General features: G+C 45.9%; 1 protein-coding gene across 2 annotated transcripts in view; it reads right to left on the bottom strand.

The window, feature by feature from the left end:
- CACNG2 (calcium voltage-gated channel auxiliary subunit gamma 2) overlaps positions 1-21,795 on the bottom strand; it is a 51,902-nt gene extending 30,107 nt beyond the window's left edge. Inside the window, exons 1-2 of one of the 2 annotated variants that reach the window (XM_036400700.2) lie at positions 21,492-21,795; positions 20,802-20,947 (exon numbers count right to left, since the gene is read on the bottom strand). In XM_036400700.2, the coding sequence (XP_036256593.1) occupies positions 20,802-20,943 (142 nt within the window). In that variant the 5' untranslated portion in view covers positions 20,944-20,947; positions 21,492-21,795. Of the gene's footprint in view, positions 1-20,801 lie in introns of both variants that reach the window. The other variant, XM_036400699.2, reaches the window with a different exon arrangement.
- Positions 21,796-26,495: the final 4,700 nt, after the last annotated feature.

Genomic DNA, 26,495 nt, shown 5'->3' with positions numbered 1-26,495 from the left:
AGGAAGATTTCCTTTGTAGAAGCACATCTAGGAACACTGTGCTGTCTCCTCTGAGCTGTGAGATACACAAGCCTTTGGGAATTTGTATTTCTCTCAGGATCTGGTTTGTATGCAGCTTTTCAGATTTTCATGGAAGACCAACAAACCCACATTACTGGCATCTGTTAACTGAATGAGAACACACAAGCCCAGACCCAAATCCTACCTACATGCCGTGAAGGAACTAGAAGGATAGAAGGGAAATTCAGGTTGCCTGGAATCACTGTGCCTCTTCTAAAAAATATCCCCATAAACAAATACCTTATCACAGCGGGGTAAACTGCCAAGTCCCAAAGGCCCCAGACAATGGGCTTCGAGAAAGTCTTTCTCAGGTTATTAAACAGGTCCTATCAAAGAAATGGCAAATGAAAAAGTGGCCTTTGTTTTCCACAGTCATGATGGGTCTAGGGACTGGAGTGGTAAGGTGGCACGGGGACCAGCACAACATATAGGGGTCCCAGAGAATGGAGCATTTTACAGTTGAGTCATTTCCTAACTGCATTTGCTGGTGTCGCACTTGGCTCTGACCAGAGCATTTCATTGCTTTTTATTGGAAGCACACAAACATTCTGTCCCGTTTGAAAGGAAGGAGAGGGAAGAGCTCAGCTGCAGCAAAGAATAGAGAAATCAGAGAGTGAGGGAGGGAGCTGCAAAGAAAAGAGCAGGTATAGTGCATGTCCGATGAGGTCCATCTGTTCCTCATTAACCAGATGTCTCCCACCCACCTCCCGAAGTGCCATTGACTGCGTATTGTCAGGACAAGAAGGGGATAACAATGCCACCATGGTGCAGACATTCATACACCAACAGGAGTCCTGCCATGGAGCCATCCCTCCCTCTACTACCCTTCCAGATTGGATGCCAAGTCCCTCTTTTTCATAATCAGCTTTTAAACAGTTACATGCTCATAAAGCTTTTGCATTATAATTGCCATTTGTTTCATCCCGCTCTGAAAATGGCAAGTTATTTCAGCCCACTTTACCAGAATCAGACCTTACTTCCTGTAAGTGTGTCACAACTTCCTGCAGCATTTAAAAGAGAGAGAAGTGAATACTCGCTTTAAAAAGTGGTTTCTACTTGCCAAACTTCATCATTTTAAGAGTCAGAGAGTCCTTGGATTCACACCTGTATCCAAAGTACAGCAGTAGATTTATGGACAATTCAACGTACTAAAGATTATTTAGAAATGCAGGAAGAAGCATAAATTACTTTCTCTATGTTGTTAGCCAAGGATCATTTATAATAAGAGCCCATTGAATCATCCTTACTCCAAGGGTGATCTGTGCAGTGGTCCATGCGTGGGCATGTCAGCCCACACAGGAAAACTCTGTCTTATTCTCTAGGCTGTATTCACAGCCTGTTCATGGCAAGTCTTCCTTTACCTCCATATCCCTGAAGAAAGCAAAGCACTCTGTCCTCAACCCTCTAAATCATTCCACAGCACAGCTCATAAATTGTAGTGTGCAAATGGAGCATCTGCTGAGCTGCAGCCACAGATAATGTGATGCTTCCACCTATTTTCCTTTGTAAAAGCATGCAGGCTATGCTGTGCACTGGGCCCGTGATTCATGTAACAGTTAGAAAATAGCCTGTGTCTTAATCTTGTCATTTTGGTCCGAGCTGCTGCACACTGAACTTGAATGGCTGGAGGAGATCTGGGTGGGCATATGTCCTCCAAAAGCAGCAGCTCTGAGCGCTTGCCAGATGAGCAGCTGAAGGCCTCAAGAGCTTGTTGAGATAAATATCTGTACCTCTTTCAGAGTCATTGTACCTAGTGAGCCTGTAACGCTGCTAGAATAGCACTAGGTTTAAATGCCTGTTGAACAGCTGGTGCTGAGCCTCATGTTGATGTGAGACCTCTGCATGAGCTGTGCACTCTCCTTGATGTCACGGTGTTATTACATTGCTGTCACTACGAGAATAACTCCAGTGTGGATTCCTGCTCACTGTGAGGCAGAAGAGTCCTTCATACATCAACAGCAGTTGGTCCTTGAACCCTGGTGGGTGATGACTGAGACTGCACGCAGGGGCAGTAGGATTGCTGAGCCCTGTGCAGGCTGCAAAAGGCTGAACAAAGCCAGGTAAAGAAAGACTTGGTTGAGCAACAAAACAGGAAACTTCATCAAGAGACAAGAGAGAATGGTTTTATAAAGAGAAAAGGCTCATTTGGTGAAGGGAATAGCCAGGAGTAGAAAAGACAAATTATGAGCTGGCATTGAAGGCAGGAGATTTCCCATTGAGTAAAAAAGAGAGGGAGCTGTTGGGGGGGACATTGTTTTTATTGCTTTTTCATTATCTGTTTTTTCTGAGAGGTGATGGGTTCAGACATTATATGCAAATTTCATCTTTACCACAGATGTGTTACATCTAGCAGTGACTGTAAGTGAAAGAGTAAGGTCATGCCTCATGATAGGTTTCTGTGAAAGGCTGTACTTAAGTTACCTGGGGAAGTTGTGTGAGCCTGCAGGGAGAGGCAATTGCAGTAGGAGGTCAAGTTCTCTAGAAGGAATGGTCGATAGAGCTTTGTGCCCCTCAAACATCCCTGGAGATGCCCAGTCAGGTGTAGTGCTTTTGTCTCTCTTTACACCAGAGGCTGAAAGGATGCTGGAAACTCAGCAGCTGGATTCTGCAGCAGCAATCTGATTAGTGTCCAACAAATGGCTCCTAGCCAGGTTTGTGACAACCTGATCAATCAAATTCAGAAAATCCCTTTTTAACTTCACAGCTGACATTGGGAAAGATCTGGGAACATGTTTGAGAATTGAAGGCACCTGCTGAACATGAATGAGAAAGAAAAAAAACCAGACAGGCGGATGGAGAAAGAAATGAATGGAGGCTTGTGTGATGGTGTTTGGAAGAAAGCAAGCCATCTTAGGTGCCAAATTATGTCCTTGCCTGCATCACATGGCAAACATGAGACTGCACTGTGATGGCAACTTAATGTGGATGCATTTTCATGTCTTGCTTTTGCCCTAGGAAAACACACCTGAAAGTTTCTCCAGGTGAGTTACAACTGACATGTAAAGCCTGAGGAGAAAGCTGGGATCCAGCAAGACATGGGAGAACATACCCAGAGTGCCTGTTGTTGCTATTAAACACCATCTGTCACAGACCTACGCAGGAATTCAGTATGGGATTCTTCTTCCATCACAAAGGCTACATGAAATAATCTGTGTCTTAGCCTCACATGCATCATTGCTGAACGTAAGAATTAGTAGTTCATGCTCACTTTTAGTAGCCATGGATTGGACCCAATATGTCAACTTCATGACTTATTTTCCTGACACTGCCCAAGACTTAAACAGCATGGATTTTCTTTTTCTTTTTCTCCCTTGCTGTTTTCTTCTCACTCAAAGCATTGTAGAAATGGTTTGTTTTTTTAATAAAACCTTTTTTAGGTGCCAAGTAAGCCTGCAACTGCAGCAGGAACAGTACCCCAATGTTCTCTCTTTCCCCTTTGGTTCTAACAACCTCTGAGTATCAATCGAGAGTTGCTTCGCAGAGGAAAAAAAAGATAATAATGAATGACTTAAAATACCTCTGCTCAGGAAAATATGAACTTGATTTCAGTTTCAGAGGGAATGACATTTTTCCTGGCTCACTCACTGACTCTAATTGAAGACCAGCAAGATCTGGTGTGGCTCCAGCAGAGACCTCCTATGTTCAAAGTATCTGGGAGCTTGAAAGAAGTACCGTAGAGTTTGAATTGGCTCTAATATGCTACTGATTGCTATCCATGACGTTTCCCTGGAGCTTTAGAGAATATCTGTGTACTTCACACTTGCAAAACAGTCAATATCCTTCCATGGTGTGATAGGCAGTGGGGCCAGGTAAACAGCACTTTGGAAGGAAGGCAGAGTGATCTAATAGGGACTTATGGCTTGGTGAAAAGTGAGTTCAGCTCTGCTGCAGTCTTTGTGTATACTTGGCTTACCACTTAAACTTCCCATGTCTGAAATTTTCCACAGGTAGAATGGGCATGGGAGTATTTTCTTGTGCTCCAGAGACACTGGGTGATGGAAAGCATCAAGGGGTGAAAAACCACACACTACCAGAATGGCTTCCATTTCTTTGAGCAGAGGACAGCAATTGCATGCATGGAAAGCACAAGCTGAAACCTCACCCAGCAGCACTGGTTTTGCTGCTGCAAATTGGGACCTTGGGTTCAGTACTTTATCTGTTTGCCTTTGTTTACCTGACCAGTGATGACACTAGTGGGTTTGGAATGTCATCTTGATTGGCGCCAGTAAAACTTTCAGACCATGATCTGCCACTCTCTGTTCTAGAGGGGCCATGTGTGTCATGGAAAATAAATTTATTTTGAGGAGTTTAAAAATGTTATCGAGACTATTCTTACATTGCTTTTCTGCAAAAGCAAGCATTAGTTACTTCTCAAATAACCACACAGACCTCAAAGGAGGCCATAATGATCCTTTAAAAATGCTAAAATAGTCTCTCTATGCATAAAAATGCCAACATTTTCAACTCATGCCATTCAAAGTGACTTCTGGAGGGAAGCTGTGGATTTCCAGCTTTCTCAGTGGTGTCTGAAGCAGGATGGTTTGTGTGGGGGCTAAAGGTGGCATTATGCTGCATTTCTGTTTTTCTGATCACCAGACCAGAAGAGATTGGCTTAGTCTCTGATACAAGCTGGAGTACCTCAAGGCTGTTGCAACATATACCTGACCAAATCCTAACTGCAAACAAGGCACCACTGTAGCAAGGGACTCCTGGAACGTGATGTCTTGTACTGTTCGTCCTTTGGCCACATCCCCTCAGTGAGGGAAAGCTTATGCATTTCTTGGCTATGTGGGAGTTCCTGATAACAGGAATGTAAACCACCAATGTGCAGCAATGTTAGCAAAGGGCAGGATCTGACTCCATGGAGTCAGGCAGCAACAGAATTAACTGAAATAGCATGATGCTTTCTGTCTGAAAAAAAGGAAACCACTGCCTCAAGACTAGATCTTATTTGTTTTGGGCCTTGGGCAGGTGTTGTTTTGGAATGCAAAATCACAAATGTCACAGTGTCTGCTTAAACTAATAAATGAGAAAAATGCACATTTTCCAGAGAAGAGATACTTCAGCCATGAGAAGCAGCTTTAACTTAGTGCAGTAGAAGGCTACATGGCAAACCCTTCTCATCATTTCCCTGATGCACTCCAACAGGGCTCCCAATGACTATCTGAAGATCCCAGCATGACCTCGAAAAAACCTGTGTGACACAGCAGTACCTGATGGAACCAGTGCAAAATCCCACGATAAACTAGCATGACCCACAGGACTGACCCTGTGACAACATTTGATTTATGGCAAATGACATGGATTTAATCACTCACTGGAGAATGCTGAATGACGCAGCAGCGTTGCTCACTGTGGCTCTACTGAACTGGCACGCTCCAATTGGCTTTGGGAACACACCCATTGGGTGATTCATACAATTAAAGAGCTGCCAATCCTCCCAACACTAATGAAATGCATCTCTGCTTTACTGGTAGCACTTTCTAGCAACCCATTTAGGCTTTTCTGCTGCTCTCATCACCCTAAGGTATGAGCGCATCACAATTGATGGACAGCTGGTTTGCTGTTGAGGTTAAAAGGAAAACCTGGCTCCAAATAGGATGGAATTGAGTAATTCATGAGTTTATAAGCAGAGTACAAATATTCAGTCAGATAATTAATTACTACACTGACTTAAAATGGATTGGATGAGGTACCCCCACCTTGGGAGGGGGATACATTAACATTAATCTAGGAATGCTAAGAACTGTGTGTTCTAAGTAAACGAGCATTACAAAATTGTTGTAGTGTATAAACTATATCTCAAATGTGGTTTGAGGTTTCCTGCAGACTGTGAGAAAGACACTCTGGTTCTTCTCCACTGGAGGGAAAAGTAAAGATAGCTTCAAGGTGCACAGCAAGCTGCCTACTAAGATCACTGATGTATGAGCATATATCAGCCAGAGCAGGTGAATAGGAGTCAGTTTTCAAATTCATTCCAGTTGATTCAGCCCATTTAATAGCACAAAACAACAAATAATTTTGCTTACATTCCATCTGAAGACATTCCATATATAGGGGAAATCCTGGATGACATTGATAAAGGGACATGTGGTCTCTGCTTAAGTCTCTTTTCTCTTCCTCTGTCATTCTGGACCAAGTATGACCCAGACATGCTGGAAGAGGTAGTCTATCTAGGACAGGCAGTTGGGTCTGTCATGAACTAAACTAGTTCAATAGTATTCTCTCAAACCTTACAACAGACTTAAATTTCCTATTAGAGCCTCAGTTTCCTTTACTTCCTTTGGTTTAACACCCATGAGGATCCAGCTCACTTCCTTCCCTGCATGAAAATGAAATCTTCCCTTGCTGTAGGGTCTATGCTGACTCCCCACTCATGTTTTGCTGCTGTACAATTAAAAACCAGATTGTCCCTCATTCACTCTCCCCATCCTCCTAATCTAATGCCCTGGTGTTATCCTGATTACAGCATGTAGAGATGTGAACTGATCTGCCTCCCATCTTGTCATCTTCTCTCGCATATCCGACCCAGTTCCCAGGGTCTGATTTTGTACAACTATGAACATTTAGTCTTGAAAATTGATCACTGGCCCAGAGGCTAGATGTTTGTTACGCGAAAAAAAAAAGATGACGTTACAGTTATTTTAGGTCCTGAAAAGGGCAGGAAGTCCTACTACATTAGCAGTGAAAGGATCAAGAGTGGCTCAAGAGGGTCTTGGCAGGTTCAAAAAGTCACAACATTTGAAAGCATAGTCCACATTTGATCACCTATCAACAATTTATCAATAGCTCGGTGATTAAAAACAAAGCTCTTTCACTTCATTAAACACATTCAGTGCCGTTTGCTCTACATTCCAAATGGCTGAACTGATGTTCCAGTGCAGCCTATTTTTAGTCTTTCTGATTAGTTCATTATTTAGGAAAAGCTACTGACTGTGTATCTGTTGCAGAGATCTAATTCTTAATGTGGATCCCAAGGAAGAGAAGAGCTTCACATAGGTCTTAAGAATTTATTTGAATGTGGGGTTTGACCACTGTCCCTGCTGTGGTGCAGCTCAGTGAACTGATGAGCCTAGAGCTTTCCTCTCCTTGAGTCTTTTCCTTCATTTTTGTTATGGGAAGAAGCCCTGTAATATATTATAGTTTTTTTCCCTGAGAAAACTAAGATACAGATTGACAAAACTAGCAGTCTCAGTGAGAATTAAACAAGATACTCAAAATAAGTGATCTCTTGGGTGTCTGTGTAAATCACCACCTCCAGATCAGATTTTATTTATTTTAAGAACAAACTATTTCTTTGCTGGTAAATCCTGCAGTTTTGTCATGAATCCAATGAATTTTTCTCTGGTAAGCTGGTAAGTGACAACCCTGGAGACAGAAGTGGCCGTGTATCCCCAGGGCAGATACCACATGGGCAAAAGCATTCCAGCATTGCCTCTTCAGCAAGCTTCAGCCCTCATGTAAAAGGACAGGATCTGCAGGTCACATGGAGATTAGTCTCTGTGTCCTTCAGCCCTGCCTGCTAAAACTGCAAAGGAGAAATCCAGCTGTGATGGCATCTACTGGCTCCCGATTTCTCAAGCACTTGCACACACGTCTGGGCCAAGCTCCATTTTAGAACCCAAAATAACACAATGCACCTTCCATAGGGACAGAATGAGATAGGATCATTCATTTATTTCAGACCACCTGTGGTTACCAAGCATGGGGGAAAACCCCTCCAGCCACTTAGGTATGCCTCTTTGGGGATATGGGAATTAGATCTGGACTGAGAACTAAGAGAGGTTCTTACTACAAGTGCCCATGGCACAATGGAATGTGACCTTGCATGGGTTTTGGAATCTGCACACCTGAGTAAACACTGCATCCTGACAACTCTCAGATGCACAGCTAATTTGCCTGTGCAGGGCACCATGCTTGAGTGGCCATTAGAACTTGAAATACCTAAGCTAGCTTGCTTAGAGTTATTTGGGAATCTCCTCCTGGCACTGCCTGGTGTTGGGCAGGCAGGGTCTGTTCTGCATTCTGCCTGGAGAAGGAGATGAAGTCAGTTCTAGGTGTAATACCCTCTTAGTAATGTCAAAAGCAACAACACAGAAACAAGTTGTACACTATTGCTGTCTTCTGCTTTGCTGCCTTTCAAAAGTCATTTGTCATCTTAGAGTGTCACTACTTTGATGTAGGGACAACAGTTTTGTGTGTGCACAGTGTCTAGCATAAAGGTGTTTCCACCCTATGTGAAGCATTTTTTGTGCAGCTGCAATGGCATAATGGCAAGAAAAGGTAAAATTCTCAGAAAATCTCCACCAAAGAACAGCAGCCAGAGAAGAGCATTAAGTGTTAGTTCCTGTGCTTTATCAAAGGTAATCTAGCCAAGACATGGGTTCTTTGCCATGAAAAATGTACCCAAAGACTCGAGGAGGACAAACTCATGTGCTTCCAGTATGAGACCAGCACAGAGCCTCAATATATGAGGTGGCCGTGCCTGCCTTTCTTGGCATCACCAAGTCAAGTCTAAAATGTCATGCTCCAACTAGTTTGTTTCTTCTTTTCTTTTTCAAACTTCACTGTATAGAGTCAAAACCACTGGTCACACTTTCCAAATTGCTGGAGGTCCAAGACTGGTTGGTCTATACGATTGATCCTGCCCAGTCTTTCTATGTCTGAACCCTTCTTTCTCCCACAGACTGGGGTAGGAAGGAGTGAGAGGGAGCACTGTTAGTGGTGGTAGATGTTGGCATCAGCAGGTGAAAATCCATCCCATTCCACAATTCAGAGAAGATGGATGAGGAGGTCTGTCTCTCCATCCATCCAGCTCTCTCTGATACTCCTGCTTCTCTCAGCAATTCAAACCTCTCCTACCTCTGAGTCCCAGGATTTCTTCTGACTCATCTTCCTCTTTCAGACCATGTATCTCAATTATCTCCTTCCAGCACACTGCAATCCTATTACCACCTTCCCTTGTCGTGCTGTGGCCAAGTCCTGGGTCCTCTCTTGCCTAATGTTTCCTTCTGGCGAGCTGTGCTTTCCAGCTGTCACAGACCTTTCCAGCCCCAAATGTCCCTCCATTTCCAGCGTACAGAAACGCTTTCCTCCACATCTGAGTTGGTTTATTCCCAGAAACAACCCATCCCTTCAGTTTCTGCAGAAGAATAAAAGTCCTCCCTGGTCCTGGTGCCTTTATATTGTCACAATGCTCTTTCTCACAGTCTTGCTTTTCTCTGAATGCTTTCCCCCTCACTGTTCCTGTAAATGTGGGCCAAGCTGTAATGATGCAGCACACAGAAAAACACCTTTTTCCTGTGATCTTAGACAGCCCCTGGAATTAATTCCTGGAAAGTCATTCTTGTCCTTTCTGAGTTATGCTTTCCTGTGAACAGATGGACAAAGTGATTGATGAGGAGGGGAAGAATGGAACAATGATTGAGAAAGAGTTGTGCAATGATTAGGTGCTCACCCAAAATTTAGAAAAATTGTCAGTCCCATGCATTTTTCTGTGCTGTGCTGCTGTTTGCATTGCAGTTCACTCAGCAGGGTAGACATATTATTTTCTCTTTTGCTCCCTTTCCCAAAAGCAAAGCAGCTGCACTGCTCTGCTCTGCTCTTGGCAGTTGTTCCCTTTGAGGCTATTGAGTACAGTTCCAATGGAATCCTCAGCTAAAGGACACTGTGCAATGTTGAGCTCCAATTATCTCCAGCAGCAAGCCTGTTCACAGCTGCTCTGTTGCCCCAAACCCTTGCATTTCATGAGAGATGCATTTCATGAGAGACCCTATCATCCTCCCAGGCTTCCTCCCAAATTCTCCTATTGAATTTTTTCTGTGTATTTTCTCTTCCTTGAAAGAAATACATGGCTCCTACTTTTGGAGACACATGAGCAGCAGGAAAGATTAAAATGACTCCATGTTTGGAAGACTTAGAGGTCTAGCCCATTGTGCAATCCCCCCAAGCCTGGAAGATATGAAGGAACCAAAGCCTGGTTATTTTTTAGGGAGCAGCTACATGTCTCCACTTCTGTTATTTCACAGGTCAACTTACAATTTCTGTCTGTGCTGCATACACTGAGATCATAGGGCTCCAGGCAGGCATTTTGAGGAATATCTGGGACAGAAGCTTCTACACCAAACTGTAGCATCCCCCATACCAAAAGCATGCACTGCAGTACTGCTTGGAAGTAATTGGAGGAGAAAGGAGCCTGGAGATAGCTATTCCTGGACCTTTTCTCACTCCTGCCCAGCTGCATTTCCACAGTGCAGTGGGGATCTCAGTCTCTCACTCAAGTGTTTCCACTGGACACTGGCCCCTCTTGCTGTCCCCAAAATAAACTAAAACAGCTCTTCACCCTGCTAAAAATGTTCCTACTGTCTGTGGCCAATTAGGAATTCCCAAATACAGGGAAACCATCCATCCTGTGGTTGTGAAATTCAGTAAAACTTCATAGTGGCTCCAACCCATTCCCTGTACTTTTTGTCTCTGAATATTTAATTTCCACCCCCCTCCCCCCTGCCTTCAGGCAGGATGACATTCTTTTCTGCTCAAGTCCTTTCAGTCCTTTCAGATCTTGAAGCTCCCAATTACAACCACTTTTCTTGTGATGGTGACACCTTAAGAGACAACAGCAGCTGCCTATAAAGGGCCTCTGCCATCTGTTTCCTCTGCCACTTCTTTGAGACAGCTCTAGTTATATACAGAAAAATATTTATCACAGTTCATTCACTCCTCACTCAAAAATGAGCAAGAGAAAAATGCCTTCTTTCATGGTTCTGCCGCTGCCCTTCAAAAACCCATAACCCTCAGCCTTAGGAAAAGGACAATGCTTGAATCTAAAACAAAGCAGCAGAAATTCCTGATGGTTGCTCCCTTGAGACCCTGTACCCTGAAGGCAATTCTGGGGGGTATCTACATTTGGGAATGGCTCCTCATGGCTGCCTGAAAGGCAAAAGTCAAAATCAAACCACTTCATCTTTCATACCAATCATATCTGAAAGGGAGATGCACGTGTGCACATGTGCACACATGCACATTTGAACAGACTTAGTTGTCAGTCCTTTTTCACCACCTCTCCAAAGAGGCTGGATGGGATGGGATCAAGTCCTCCTCCTACCCAGGAGGACTATGGGCTAGAAATGTAAAGGGAAGAGGGGAAACATCATCAAGGGTTAGGACTGTGGGAGAAAAATCCACACATGAGAGATGATGTGGAAAAAAGAGAAGAGATGAAGAAACAGTGAATTCTGAAGAAGAATGATCAAGAGAATGAAGAAAAATGAAAACCAAAGGTGAAGAAAAAATTGAACTAAGAAAGAAAAATATTATGCAACATCCTCAGGAAGAGATGAAGCTCCAGGAACAAGTTCTCGGAAATTTACTGTTTACAATGGACAGGTCACAGTAAAGTTGCAGAAGTCAGCAAATAGGGTTGGATGAAAAGTCGCTTGATTCACAGTGATCTGTGATACTGAATGAACACAGCCATAAACTTGGGAAATATTCAGTGTTCAAGCATTATCCATCTCACTGCAGCTACACTGGTGATATAAACAAGACCTGAAGAAAGAGAGAAGTTCCCTTAGTGATAGCAAATTTAAGAATGAAATGTTGTTATGAAGGAGTGGGAGGAGAAAAATAAAACCAGCACTAAAAAAAAAAAAATCATGTTCAGAAGGAGAATGAAAACTGAGAAATAGGAAGAGAAAAGTCAGAAAGGGATAGAAAATCCAAGAAACGGAGGTGGATAGTGTTATTCTTTATTTGACAGAATGTATTCTTTATACAACAAGCTAAATCAGAAATTTATAGGTGTTTGCTTCTAGCAAAAACACACATCAGAAAAATCCCTACCCATGAATAGGATGACATTGCATTCTCAAGTTTTTGTATACCATCCTCATTTTCTGTTTTTCACAGCTAGAAGATAGGAGTATATGCTCTGGGGGAATAGGAAATGCAGCATAAAGTCCATATGCTTCTCTGGGGAGTTAGAGATTTGACAGGAAGCTAGTATAAATACTTTAGTCACCTGTGCCACAGAAACAGAAGTGGATTTTACCTGTACTGAAGGGCTTGATATGAAAACTCTGAGTAGCTTTTATGGGAGGAATTTGATGGGAGAGCTTTTCTGTAACACAAGGAGAATAAACAGGTCTGGGAGACAGAAAGCTGTCAATAAAAAAGAGAGATTCAGATAAAGATAGAAATGCAGAAAGAAGAGAAAGAGAAACGTGAATGCCAGCAAGTTCATGATCACCTCTGCCATTTTACACACTCACCCATCCAAGGTGAGGAATCTGTATGAGAATTTTTACCCCACAGGAAAAGCAGCCAAATCAAATTTTCCTGATGAGGGTGAAAGATGATGAAAATGGGAATAGTTAAAGAAGGAACTACTGGACTTGGTGAACAGCTGGCATAAATAAATGCAGAATCTCATTACCTTTGGGGCTGTCGCACCCACTCACACTAGAAGTGAATTTAGCCCCTGGTTGTTTGGGTATGTCACTGGCAGAGCGGGGACACACGGTGACCTTGGGGGCATGGATGCTGGAAGCACGCACAGCCCTTCCTCAGCCTCGCTCTCCCCTTGCCTACACAGGCAGCGTAAGCAGCGTGGCTCCATCCAAGTCACCGAGGTCACATCAGAGCAACGAGGGGAGAACTGGGCCTCCATCTCTTGTGCATAGAAACACTACAGTGTTGTACGTCATTGCATGCCAGTGCAGTCATCATTTCCACAGATACAAGAGGAAAGAGACACCCTTGTTTCTAATTTAGTTGTGATAGCATCAAAGAGACCCAAAGCCTATTGCTTTCTGCGAAGCAGGGACTTCAACAATAATAATTCTTTGCACATATATAGCACCTTCATTGCCAGCTACTTACTTTATACCCTGGGGTGTGAAGAAAAAGGACTCCATTTGATTCCATATGCTCTTAATTGCTCTCTATCCCAGATCTTTCCTAGCAAAATATGATAGAAATACCTAAACTCACTGTTAATTTGTCAAATTAGGGCAGTCATTGACACCAGCAGAAATGCAGGCCTAGTTTGCATCTTACATTGCAACTGCACAGCATAGCATCTAGAAACAAAAGAAATGACAGACTAAGTAAATCTGAGCTCTGTTTAATCCCCGACAAATGTTTCAGGGAAGAGGCAAGAACCACATGGCAGTCAGATAGGGGATAGACTGCCCTTGTGAAATGTTATCCTAGTTTTTTATGGCGACTGGCTTAATTGCTGAATTACAAAACACCCAAAATGCTGTTCACATCCATTAGGAGGACGCTTAATTTTCGTGAACTCTGTCGTAAATGCCCACTTGCTTGCTAAATGTTGTTAAAATCTTGGCCATGAGAGCTCCAGTGGCAGTGAGCTCCACAGCCCTGATATGCATCAAATGAGAAAGCTTTAACTGGGTCTCCTGTGACTCATGTCAGGTCCTCTTGTCTGTGTGTTACAAAATGGGGAAATCAAGAGCTACTGATCCACCTTCTCTAGTCCATTCATTATTCAACACAATCCAATCACTTTCCCTCTCAGTTACCTCTTTTTTTCCAGGCAAACATGCCTAGCCTTCATACACAACCTTCCTACTCTTCCTTGTCCCTGTCCCCCTTTTATGAACCCTATTTTGACTTTGCAACATCCCACCCTTGGATAACACTTGCTTCTGCACTCTTGCTGTCCCCTTTGCTTCACTCCTTATGCTTGGGGACTTGCTGGTGGTGGGTTTTCTGTCTGCAGCCATGTGCTCCATTAGACCATTAACAGCAGTGTCCCCTTCTCTGGCACCCAGTGAGTCACCATGGTTCATGTAGAGCCCTGTGTGGTACACAGTCCCCCTTTTCTCACCAGCCAGTGATATCCTCTGCCCCTCCTCACAGAAGTTCATTCAGACAACCATGGGGCTTGAAGCCCCCAGCCTCATTCACCTTCCCACCTTAGGTATTCCTGAGAATCTCAGAGGAAATCATTCCCCTGAAAACAGTTCAAAAAGGATGACTGCTCGCTGAGACTCTTCTCCCTGACAACCAGAGATCCTTCACTGCAGTGCACAACAACTGCCCCAGGGTTATGGCTTGAGAGACCCTTATTTTCCATTTGGATCCTGGCCTGATCCATGTCTGAGGGTTGCCAGGGAGGGCATTTAGGGCTGCCATGAGCTCCTTCCGGCCCAGTTGCTGGCTGCACGCAGATGAGCCAGCTCATCAGCTGAGCTGCCAGTGAGCCCTCCGGCCATGGGAGGTTGGAGGCAGCAAAGTGGAGGGAGCTTGGACTGACCACAGGCAGTGAGCAATGAGGGGAGCAGAGGGAGGGGCTAGGGTTTCAGCCCCCTCAGAGGTAGCTGGGCTGCGAGTAAGAGGAGACAGTGACAGCAACTGGTGTCACACACTGCTTGGAGGAGGGGGCACTGGCTGGAGAAAGGAGGAGGGGGACAGCCAGAAAGAGGATGGAAAAGTGTTTATTTAGAGCACACAGGCAGCACAGCTCCAAAAGAATGGGGTCCTTTAGCTGGAGGGAATGACTATATGAAAGATGGGGTAAAGACAGGGGGAAATGATGGCAGGGAGAAGAGGAAAGAGGATAGAGAAATGCGTCAGCATCAGCAAAGGGGACGGAGAGGAGCAAGGACAAGATAATATAACAGAGGATAGGATAATATAAGATAGGATAATATAACAGAGCAAGGGGGATGGGCCTCAGAGAACTTGGAGACAAACAGGGAGAAATAATGAAGGAGAAGATGCTTTTGAGAGAAAGCACAGAAGAGACATAAAGATGAAAGAGAAAAATAAAGAGGAAAAACAGGGGAGGGAAATGAGAACAAATTAAAATGGAGATGGATAGAATGAGTCAAAGATGGAGGGTGAGGAAAAAGCTGGGGTTATATAGGCAAGGGAAAAATAACTTTTAAGTGTATTGTATTTACACTGCGATCTGCATATGCCTAAGCAGAGGCTGCCTAACTGGCTGGCTGCTGCCTTGGACTGGGGGCTGAGCAGGGAGGACATGAAGCAGGACCCCTGCTGTAAGCCATTCCTCCGGCAGCAGCCCCCTTCTCTCCTTGAGAGCCCCCTGCAAGGGGGAAGGTTTCATGCCCGTGAAAGGAAGGCAGCAGCACATCCCCTGTCAACGAGTGCGATATGGAAGGGAGAAGCAGCGCAGAATGGAGCAGCGAGGGCTCCCCCTGGGATAAACCGGGTATGCTTGATTGGGAATCTGCTCTTAAAACAGGGGCAGGGGGCAGAGCCATCTGAGAGCCTGAAATGTTCCCTGCTCCCCCCGGCAACCGCCTCGCTACTGCTTTTAAATTAAATAAATATGGAGATTCTGCTGTCAAACCTCAGTGGTTCTCCTCCCCCAAAACTCTTGCTTAGATCATACCAAACCGCAACCAAGTGAGACGGGGGCTCAGAGGGCTGCATGGGGAAAGGGATGGGTTAAAAGTGAAACATTAGATAGGAATAGCTCCTGGTCTCCCTGGCAAAGAGACATTTGTTCTATCTCTGTGTAATTTCTTTATACATTACTGCTGCCACACTGAACCTCCATGTCCCTCCCACTGCATTTCACTCTCACTCTTTTCAGCAAGGCAATTTCTGGTGCATTTCAGGACAGTATTAACCCATTCCTCTTTCTCTGTCAGCAGGAAGATTCATAATTTAAAAGCAATTTAGAAGTCTGTTCTAGCAACTCACTAGTGAGGAACAGCATTTCTTTGTCAGATCTTACAAAGGAGCTGAGCCTGCAGGTCTCAACCCCTCACATGCCTGTCTTCTCTGTGACTTCAGGCAGGTGTGAATTTAAGCTGAGAGGAGAACCAAACCCACCCAAGTCTGGGATCCTGAGTAATTCTTCCTCACCATCTGCCACCCCACTTTTTAAAATCCTTTATCTTTTTCTTCTTCTTCACCCAAGGCCTGTCCAGTTTTGAATCCTTTTTTCCCCGTTAGATGCAATGCCAACAACAATCAGCTCTGTGCCTGGTCATTTCCTCCTGCTGCATCTCACGGCTGGGCTAGGATGCTCCTGGTCCTGAACTGTGAAGACATGGAGACCATGATTTAATCTACTGCTACACGCATTGAATTTTCAGATAAGGCCCTGGATTAGGTCAGCAAGGATGAAAGGAAAAGACCCTTTGTAGATTTGTGGATCCTTGGAAGTAGGACGGCAGGCAATTCTGAGAGCAAAACTAGGGACACTGACAGGAAACAACAGCTGAAAGAAATAAAATCATGAAAGGTAAGAGGGAAAACAGGGAAAAAACCTACATATAAAATGGATGTGAAAGGAAAGAGGTGCCCCAGGAACAAACAGCAGTGGGAGAAGGCAGTGAGAAGAAGCGACGCAGCGCCAGAATTGTCTGGCAGAAGCTTGTCCACTGCCTGTGCCCTGCCTCACTTTGCTGTCAGCTCTTCATTTTTGCAAGCACTGGATCTGCACTTAGCTCTCATGCACTGTTCAGATATAACAAGCTGGAAAGGGAACAGATCAGCTCATTAATTCTCCTTGGGAAGGGTCTCTAGGCAGGAATTATTTTCTCCACCAACATCCATTCAATTACTTGCCTTCACACCAGTCAGATCTACAGGGATGTCTAACCCCATGTGCATCACTCATGCCTGCCTGCCCTGGACTCTTCTCTCCAGCCTTCTCAGTACAAAAGCCTCCCAGACCTATCCGTTTCTTAATAATAATGACAACATGACAAAACCAATAACCTACAGATACGAAATACATTTCATTTGCTTGCTTCATAAGACCCTGATAAGGCATCGTCCCTCACTTTTTGAGATCCTGTAGGAGATCTACAGGAGCTAATGAAAGAATTAGACAGGGCATCACTCATAATAAAAAGCGGTTTTAAAACATTCAGTGCCAAGAAGGAATTAGGCTGGAATATCCGCAGCCATTTCAAAGTTGTAAGAGGTGCAGCATCCATGTGGGGCATGAGCTTGCAGATCTCAATTGTTCAGTGTTCGTGTGTGTTTTGTGCCTATACAGCTAAAGGGTGGAGAAATTTTTCTTGAAGGGCAGTGACTTTTGAATGGCCCAGAGATACATTTGGGCAACCCCAAAGTCTAAGAGAGAATCATCTGGAGGAAGATTAGGGAAGAAAATCAGAAGCATGATCTGCAGTAATGTGAACTGACACCACCTGTCTGCTTGAGTCCCACCATGGAACAGGGGCTAACTGTAGGACACAAGAAAGGGGGTAAAGAAATCCCAATAGAGGAGGAACTTCCCAAATTACACTCTTCTTTGAAGTAATACAAAGATCTGAAAGTGCTGGCTGAAAGTCCATTGTAGGGAATAGAATGATTGAAGAGAGGGAAACCCAAAAATTGAAAGCCTGGGAATGAAATTCTCCAAGAGGAGCTTGCAATTCTGACAACAATGTGTCTCTGCATAGAGACCAAGATAAGTACTCACATCCATTTTTGCTACTGGATCTCTTGGCCAAGAAGAGAAAAGACAATTTAGTATGATAACTTGAACATGAGGTGTCCACCATCTCTGACAGCCTACAGTGTTGACTAATGCCAGCGTTCCTCCACGTTTCCAGAAATGAAGGCAACATTATCAGAGGCTTCCTACCAGTAGCAGATGGCAGTTTGAACTCCTCCTTTGATTATTTTCTTGTTACAAAGCCTCCTGCCCTCCTCTTCACTACCTCCCTCACCCTACAGACCTGCTCTGACATCTACCCCAGGGAGAAGAGTGCCTGCCCCACATCATTTATCAGGTCCCTCTGCCACACCATGGGGAGGCTGTGCACAGACCAAGGTTTTTTGTCCTTTTTACAGCCTCCTGAGATGAAGCTCTTTCCTCCATAAATCTACCCACTCTATGTATCATGGGGGAAAGGAGTCTTTGCTGCATCCTTCTCTCTCCTGTTCACCAGCAGGAAGCTTTCACCAGGGAGAGGGAATCAACCAGGGACACAGTTCTGATTCCTTATGACAAGAAAGAAGATACCCCCCAACTAAGTTGATCAGGCATGACAGTAAGAGCCCTGCCATCCAAGGGCTGGTGGGGATATTTGGCTGTGCTGTCCTGGGACCAAGGGAGTGCCAGCCAGCAACCCATGCAGGCTGTGGGGCTGCAGGAAGCCAAGAAGAGGCATCCCAGCAGTGCCAGTGCCAAACCTATGCTGTGCCACCTCACGAGGCAAATCCATGCTCAGGCCCTGCTCAGCGCATGCCCATGGGGATGGTTTTGCCTTCTGCTGAGATGCTCCTGAAACAAAGTCTTTATCCAAGTTTTAGTGCAACCGGTGCCCTCAGGCATGGCACTCAGAGCTGGGCTCAGCTCCCCTGTGGTGCATTGCACCCTCCTACCCCACTTGCTGCTGCTGGCCAGCATTGAGGGGCTGAGGGATTGGGCCAGCCCGACCCTCACACATGTGGGGTGAGTGAGAGCACCCTGCCAGGGCCATGCAGGTTGTGCTCAGGCTGAATTTCGTGCCGTTCATGCAGGGCTATGAGGGTTTTAGCCCACTGGAGAGCATCAGCAGGGAGGGCAGGGAACCTGGGCTGGCAGCATAACATTGTGGAGGCTGGGGGCACTTCAAAGCTTTTAATTGGAAGCATCCTGGCACATTCTTTTGCCATGCAAGCCACTTCTCAACAGTGCCTGTGGGGTCCTGTCAGATGTAAAGGAGAAGGAGCCCCGAGCTCCTCCAATCTGACAAACCTCACCCGCCCCTTCCTCCTCCCCCTCAGACCGCGTCCCTCTGGGTACGGCTCTGTGGGCAGATAGACATGATCTGAATTCACTGCCTCTCCTGGCTGGGGTCCTCATACCTTCTATCTCAACCCCAGCCTCCCTCCGCTTCCAGCTTGGGGACATGGCTCAGGAAGGGAGCTCATCCCTGCAGCCTCTCTTTCCTGCATGGCTTTGCATTTGGGCTTTTTTTTTTCCCCTCTCTCTCATTAATTTTTAATTAAGGAGATGTCTCCTTCCCTGATTGTAATGAATATCTGTGTGAAAGGCTTTTCATTTTTTATTAATATATACCTCTATGTATTTATCTATTTGCAGGAAATCTGTGCGTGTGTGTGAGCAAGTGTGTTTAAAACATCCCCCATTAATTTACTGCTATTGATTTTCTGGCGTGGATACAGCATATAGTATTCAGCATAGAGCTCCTCTGCAGGATATGTTAAAAGGCAGCAGTTTGGGTTGACAAAGGGCACTAAATGCAGTATGCGTCAAATAGACCATCGCTCAATGAAGTCACTTAGCTATTCAAAACATGTCCAGCCATCACTCAACCATTTGCACCAAGAACGGGGGGGAAATTCATGCTTCTTCCTGGACACAACCATTTCCAAATAGCAGCTTTAGCTTTCTTTGGTGAGAGACATCAAAACATACATAGTTTATTTCCCCCTTCCCCCTGCCTTCCATCTCCCAGTGCTGGGTTAAGAAAATAATTTCTGCGGTACCCACTTGCCGTTCTCTCCCGACAGGGAGCTCCAGGCACACCCAGCTCCAGTGGACACCAGCAGGCACCGATCCTATCCCTGCATGCCCATGAACCCCAGCAGCCCACTGTCCAGCTGGGAGCTGATTTACAAATAGGGCTTTCACAACGGGCTCTAATGTGCGCTCCTGTTCTCTCACTCTCTCCTCACTACGTGTGTAACACAAACTGTGCATTTACATCGCTTGCCCCTCTCCCTCCAGCGCAGGCTGGAGACCACCTCCCCAGCCCACATGTACGCCAATAGCAGTACTCAGCAACACATATTTAAAAGCGAATCACTGGCCCCTCTTTTCTTTCCCTCTCCCTTTAGAATGTCTGATTCCAGAAGTTGGCTGCAGTGGTGTCTCTTCTGTCATCAGACATGTCACTGAGTTGCTGTTCAGATTCACCACATCAGACTTCAGCTGATTTCTCCATTCAGAGACCTGTTTATTTTAAGCCTTTACCATAAACCTTAGAAAAAAACAACCAAAAACCCCAAAACCAACCCCAAACAAAACCCACCTCCCAACAACAAACAAACTGGGGAAAAACCCCAGCCCCAAACCAAACCAATCAGCAGAAAACTAGACCCCTCTGCATTCAGCCCAGTGAGATGTGGTTGCCTACAGATATTACAAAATGCTCTGAACTCTGTTTGAGATGACTGGTATCATTCTGAATGAGACATTTTGGATATAGCACGGTTGCTTCCCTTTCTCTCTTTTTCCTTCCTAAAGTGAACTAAATTGCATCCAAAGTGCTTTGCAATCACGTCCTCCCCACATTGCCCCTCACTCACAGTCTTGTCTTTGCAAATAAGCCTTGTGCAAAGAGAGCAATTATTTCACTCTCTGGTTGCAGTCGGAGCACGGCAATAACACAGCATTTTGGCATTGCTTACCCAGGCAATACAAACAAGCTGAAGACAGGCAGACTGCACAGTTGCTTTTTGAAAGGATCCCTTGGTGGTTTTGTAACACACACATTATTCTAGTTGGAGGGAGGAAGTGAATTTTTGGAGAAGGTGGGAGTGGGGAGGGTGGGAAAGAAGAAGGAGAAGGGAACAGAACAGTGAATGTTTTGCCTGTCTTCTTGCCTCTGTGCTCTGAGTAACTGAGCCCACCACTCTCAATGCACCGTGAAAGGAATGAAGTGAGAAAATGGTGGAATGTGGAGGGATTTATTGGGGGGAGGAGGGAGAAACGTGGGGTGGTGGGAGAGGAAGGGGTGGGGGGGGGGGTGTGGAGGTCCAGAATCAAATACCTTCTAGGCAGCAGGTTCTCCATAATCCAGAATGGGTCATGACTTCCTCGTTCTTTTTGCTGGTTTCGTTCTCACTGACAGTTTTAGTCTTGCAAACCCCTCTGGAGTAAAGCCAGTAGTCGGTCCCCACAGCTATGGTCATCAGGCTGAAGGCAGCGAAAGCACCAACGGTGGTTAAAAGCATCTGAACACCTCTGTCAAAGAGCCCCATAATTCTTCATTATACAAATACCCAACCGCCTTCTGATTCTTGGGGTGTGTGTGTTTAATAAAATAAAAGAATAATAATTCCGACTAATAAGATAATGGGTATAGAGAGAGAGAGATAGATATCAAAAAAGGGAGGTAAGAAAGCCCACGGAAAAGAGTGTAAATTAGAAAGACCACACGGGAAGAGGCTTGCCTTTTAAATCGGAAACGTTCTGGTTGAAATATAAAAAAAGGAAAAAGGAAAAAGAAAAAAAGAAGAGAGAAAAGAACCAAGAAAAACCAAACAAATAAAGAGAGAACCCCCCCCAAAATGAGACGCCTTAATCCCTTTTTCTAAAATTCTGGTCTCCAGTTTCCATATGTAATGGCTAATTTGGAGATGGCTTCCACAGTGAACAGGGGAGCAGCAGCAGCATCCTCAACACAATCTCTCATTATCTGGACCTAGACAGTTAGAGACTGTAAGAGCAGAGATGCAACCTTCAGTCTTCTTGCTTAGCTCTGCAGCCTGCGCCATGAAAATCCTTTTCCTTCCCAGTTATCTTCCTTGGGTTTTTATTTTTTTTTTTTCCCGGCAGCGGCAGTCGCTCCAATCCTCTCTCACTTTTTCTTGCTTGCTTCTCCTTCCTTTTGCTCGCTCCTACCACCAAGCCAGAGTGCCCAGTATACTGTAAGCCCTTGATTTCAGCTGAACAGGTGCCGAGGTCTTGCCTCCCATGGCTTTTCCGCACAGCCGCGGCGCTCGCTCCCGGCGGAGGTGGGCGAGGAGAGAGGGGGGCTCCTGGAAGGGGGGATTGGGGAGGGGGAGGAGGGGGACAGGCGCGGCGCCCCTCCCGGGCGGGGGTCGCGGAGCGGAGCCCGGCTGCGGCACCCCCTGCCCCGCGGCGGCCCCCGGCGACTCCCGGGCCCCGCTACTGCATCAAGCCGGCGGCGGCGGCGGCGTTGGCGGCGCGGCGCTGGACGGCTCCCCCGCGGCAGCGACAGCGGCGGCGGCGGCGGCGGCGGCGGCGGTGTCGGTGTCGGTGTCGGCGCTGGCCGGCGGTGCTGCAGGACAGCTCCCCGGGCGGCGGGGCGGGCGGAGCGCTCCCGGGCCGCCGGTGCTGCAGGACAGCTCCCCGGGCGGCGGTGCGGGCGGAGCGCTCCGCGGCCCGCGGTGCTGAAGGACAGCTCCCTGCCCGCGCCGCCCGCCCTGCCCGCGCCGCCCGCGCCCCAGCATCCGCGGGCGGCAGCCTCCCTCCTCCTCCGCCCCGCTCCGCTCTGCGCGGGCAGGCACAGGCAGCAGGCAGGCAGCGAGGGGCGGGGGGGCAGCCTGCCCCCGCCCTGCGCCTCGCCCGCCGCTGCCGGCTCCGGCAAGGGTCGCTTCCCCGCGGCCGCCGCGGAGCCCAGGGGAAGACGGCGCTGGGTCTCTCCTTCGCTTATCGCCTTTCCCCCCCACCGCCGCCCCCCAGCTCAGCCTTCTTCGCATCCCCGCCGTAGGCACCCGGAGCTGCGAGTGCGACCCGCACACCGCAGTTAGACCCGCACAAAACTTCAGTCAGCCGTTTCTCTCCCCAGGAGGCGGGTGAAATGTAAGGTGGAAGGGTAATTTAAAAATAAGCATGTATTTCTGCTCTTATTGCTGTTGTTATGATTTTTAAGTGCTTGCTCTTCACTCTTCTCGGGTTTGCTGCAAGTTGCATATGTCTTGGTGTTGCTCGTTTTCCGTCCCTCTGCCTCCCCCTGACCAGCGTTGTGTCGATCCCTGTGTTCTTACTTTGTCTTTGGGGATTTCACTGAAATCCCAATGCCTGCTCCAAGAAGCAGACATTTTGGGAAGATTCTTCATGAGAAAGGACGATTTATGATAATTAGTATCATTTTGTTAAGGAAAGACACCACCAAAATTGAATACCTCCGCCCCCTCAACCCTGGGAAAGCAATCCACCTTTCACATCCTCATTTTACACAGAAAGACGCATGAGCTGAATGGATGCAGACTGAAATCTATCACTGTTTAAGTTTTCTGTGTCAGACACAACCCGATAGTACAGGGAACACATACAAAATTGTGCAATACTGACATCTGAGTATGTCATAATCCTCTCTCTCTTCCTCAGCAGTATCATTACACCAGGTTAATTACATTAGTCACCTCCTGGTTCTATACATGTAGCTGCTCATTAATGCAACAATCATGAAGAAAAGAAATAATCTAATTCTTGATGCAACCAATTTTGTTTCTCTCTGATCAGATTCATTGTTCAGTCAAAAATTAGACCAGGAGATCTGCTTGAGGTTCACTGCTGCTCTATGCGGGGGAGCAGCGCTGGGGGAAGGGGGTGCTGGGAAGTTGAACCAGTTGGAGAGCTTCAGCCATGCTGCAATTTCATAACTCCAGTTACCTCTTCTCCCTACTCCCTCTCTGGGTGCAGACTGGGACTGCCCTTCCAGGACAATCTGTCCCAGGACCCATGGACATTAAGGGCTCTATAGCAAGCAGTCAGGGGGCCACTGGCTGCCCTACAGACCCGGGGTCATTTCCCCCATTTGGAGGGCACAATCCAGGCTGCCCTCACACCGGAGACTAAGGTAGAGGTGTTTACCAGTAAGCACTCATGGTGTCCAGCATCAGCCATATACAAATCACCACCAGCAGGCAGAAGAGGCCCCAGGGAAGTCAGAAAAAGGGAGAGGTCATAGAACACAGTGCAGGTCGAGATCACTGAAATCTTCTTTGTGGTCAAGCATAGTACCTAGTTCATCTGGGGGAATCCTAGCCTTGCCCTCTGCCATTGGAGCTGGGGGGGCTCTTTCTGTACCCTGGAGCTGCTGAACAGCTAGGGATGAACCAGGGGGCAGGTGCATACTGTACTCTGCATTTTTAGTACTCTGAGTACAGCCTGCTGCAAGAATGTGGAGGATGGTAGCTTGTGGACAAGCTCTCTGAACTGTTGTCCTTGGTGCAAAGGAATTTGGGAGGCAGAGGGATGTGGAGAGCACCCCTAAGCTGGTGGGAGATTATGGCTCTATAAGGGATGGCCTGTGCTGAGGAAGCTCCATAAGGCTCTTAGCTTGAAAGCTAGGGAAGATCACCCAAGGACCTCTCCTCCCCTTATATATCTCCTAAAAGAGGGAAGGGGCCTTGAAGAGGAAGGCATAAGGGAAGAATAAATAATTCTTGGGGCTCTGAGCATTTTGTTTTTGTGTTGGTGGTTGTTCCTTTCCAACCCCATCCCAATATTCAAATCTTCTCATTCTTCAAAGAAAGATAGAAAGCCTGGGCCAGGAGTCTGAAAGATTCTGAAGAAAAAAAATCTTAATTTGGCTATTCTTGCACTTAAATCCATCAGGCACAAATATCTCATGTGTGGACAAGAAAACCACTCTGGAAATCTGGACCTCATACTTCCAAGGAAGGCTGGCTCTCAGTTACTCTGTACTCTCAAATACTGTATTACAGCAACAAGACAAGGCTATGTACTCTCCAAAGAAATTGCCAGTGTAAGAAGGCCATGTTAGGGTAGCAATTTCTATAATCTCTGGCTAACAGAAGTCAGACCTATGAGAGCTCAGTGCATCTCAGGATCAGAACTAAACATGGCTTCCTGCCTCACACTTCCCAATTTCCAGAAATAATTCTCTTCCTACTACCCTACTTATATACTCTTAGACCATTCACAATAATCCCTCTACAGTTCCAAATGCCACAGGAGAAGAATGGAACAAAGGCAATGCAAATGCCAGACTGTCCTGTGTGACTGCTTGTGCTGTAGTTAGATGCTGTGCTGAGATTTCGTCTTTCCTACAAAGAATCATTAAAAATTATAATACAAAACAAGAATACAGAATAAAATCACTGTGGCAGATTTTTACAACAGTCGCATCTTCTGAATAGCGCAACACAGAATGACATCTATAGAAGAGTAAGGAGAGAGAAATTAATAGTCTGGAGGAAATAGAGAGATTTTAAATTACATTTTAAATTACTTGAAATGAGAAGCTGATGAGACAGGGAGCCACAGGAAGTCTGCTTCCAATGGCAAACCAAGAGTGCTGCTATTTGTGGAGAGAAGGGGCAGTGCTGTAGGAAAAAAAGGGGCACGAGAAAGATGCAGGAAGCGAGATGAAGGGCACAAAGTCGGAAGCAACTCCATGGGATGGTAATGAGACTGAATAGTGTTTGTGGATTGAGTGCTGCAGTGGAGCTCTTTGGCACATAGGATAAAATCAAACAGCAATAGCGTATAAAAATTGGATCTAGGAATCTTCATCCTGGGGAGGCCAGCTGAGAAGGAGCTGTTGTAATGAGCTGTAAAAGAGATAGAGTTGGTGCAGCTGCATTTGCAGGCAGAGCAGAGGTGTTAATAGGGAAACGCACCAGCAGAGGAGATGTTAGAAAAAACAAACTGGGGTTAGGGTGATGATCATAGAACTGGAAGCCAATGGGGCCGAGAAGAGAGAAATGAGATATGGCATATAAAGAGAATGAAAATGTAAGATATTCTACTGGAGAAGAAAAAAGTCACATATCTGTATTAGAAAAGGAGATGGGGTGATCAGACCAGTCATCACTGACATCCAAAGCAGAGGGTCTCAAAGCACTTAAGAAACATTAATCATATCATATCTGCATACTGATGCTTTTCTTAGCCCAGTTCAACAAACTAGAAAGCTATCGAAAGATTTGTGGGTTTTGCCAGAGACCTGCAGGTGAAGGAGCTAGAGATGGAGATGATAGACATAGGGAGATAAATGCAGATGGAAAAAGCCTCCCTGGGCCTCTCTTCTTATCTTCAGGTTCATGTAACTTGAAGATCAACAACACAGTTTAAACATCAGACAATCAATACTACAGCAAAGTAATCTCTAGTGTAACCCTGTGACCAAAATTTAAAGACGAAGGGAGATACAGGATATGGAGGTCTATCAATTAAAATGAGCAGATTTCCATGCAAAATGGGTGTGGGTTCTGCCCTGGGAGTGCCTTAAAAAACTCTTGTGATAGGCCAGAGTGGACTCTGGTAGGCACCAAGTATGAGATTCTAATGCTGCCATACAGAAGTCCCTCAGTTTCTCACTTATGTCCTCTTCCAAGATAAATCTTGTACAAATGGTTCATTTAGCCTCACAACACTCCTACAAAGTAACACGTTCATTAGTTTGCAGAGGCATTGGAAAATCCAGAGCATGTTCATAAAGCACACGAAAGTGAAGGTGTTTGTGCTGATTTTAGTGGGATCTGGGTGCTGCTATGAATGAATTGGGTACCCACGGGTCCCCAAGATAAGTGTTTCAGATTGAGTCTTGAAGCTACAACTCCTATGCTTTCCATGTGAGACTCCTTTTCCCCTTTTTCTTACACACCTTTTCTTCCATTAAGTGATATATTTGAAGATGGTTGTGAAACAAAAAGTGTCCTCTCATGAGCCCTGAGGGTTGATTTCTGCAAAAAAGGAATGTCTTCCTTCTCTACTCAGAAGAGATAGTTGGAGAAGACTGAGATAC

This window comes from Molothrus ater, chromosome 5 (assembly GCF_012460135.2).
Source record: "Molothrus ater isolate BHLD 08-10-18 breed brown headed cowbird chromosome 5, BPBGC_Mater_1.1, whole genome shotgun sequence".
NCBI lineage: Eukaryota > Metazoa > Chordata > Aves > Passeriformes > Icteridae > Molothrus > Molothrus ater.
Note: the sequence above shows the minus strand (reverse complement) of the source record. Positions and strands in the feature narration are given on the sequence as shown.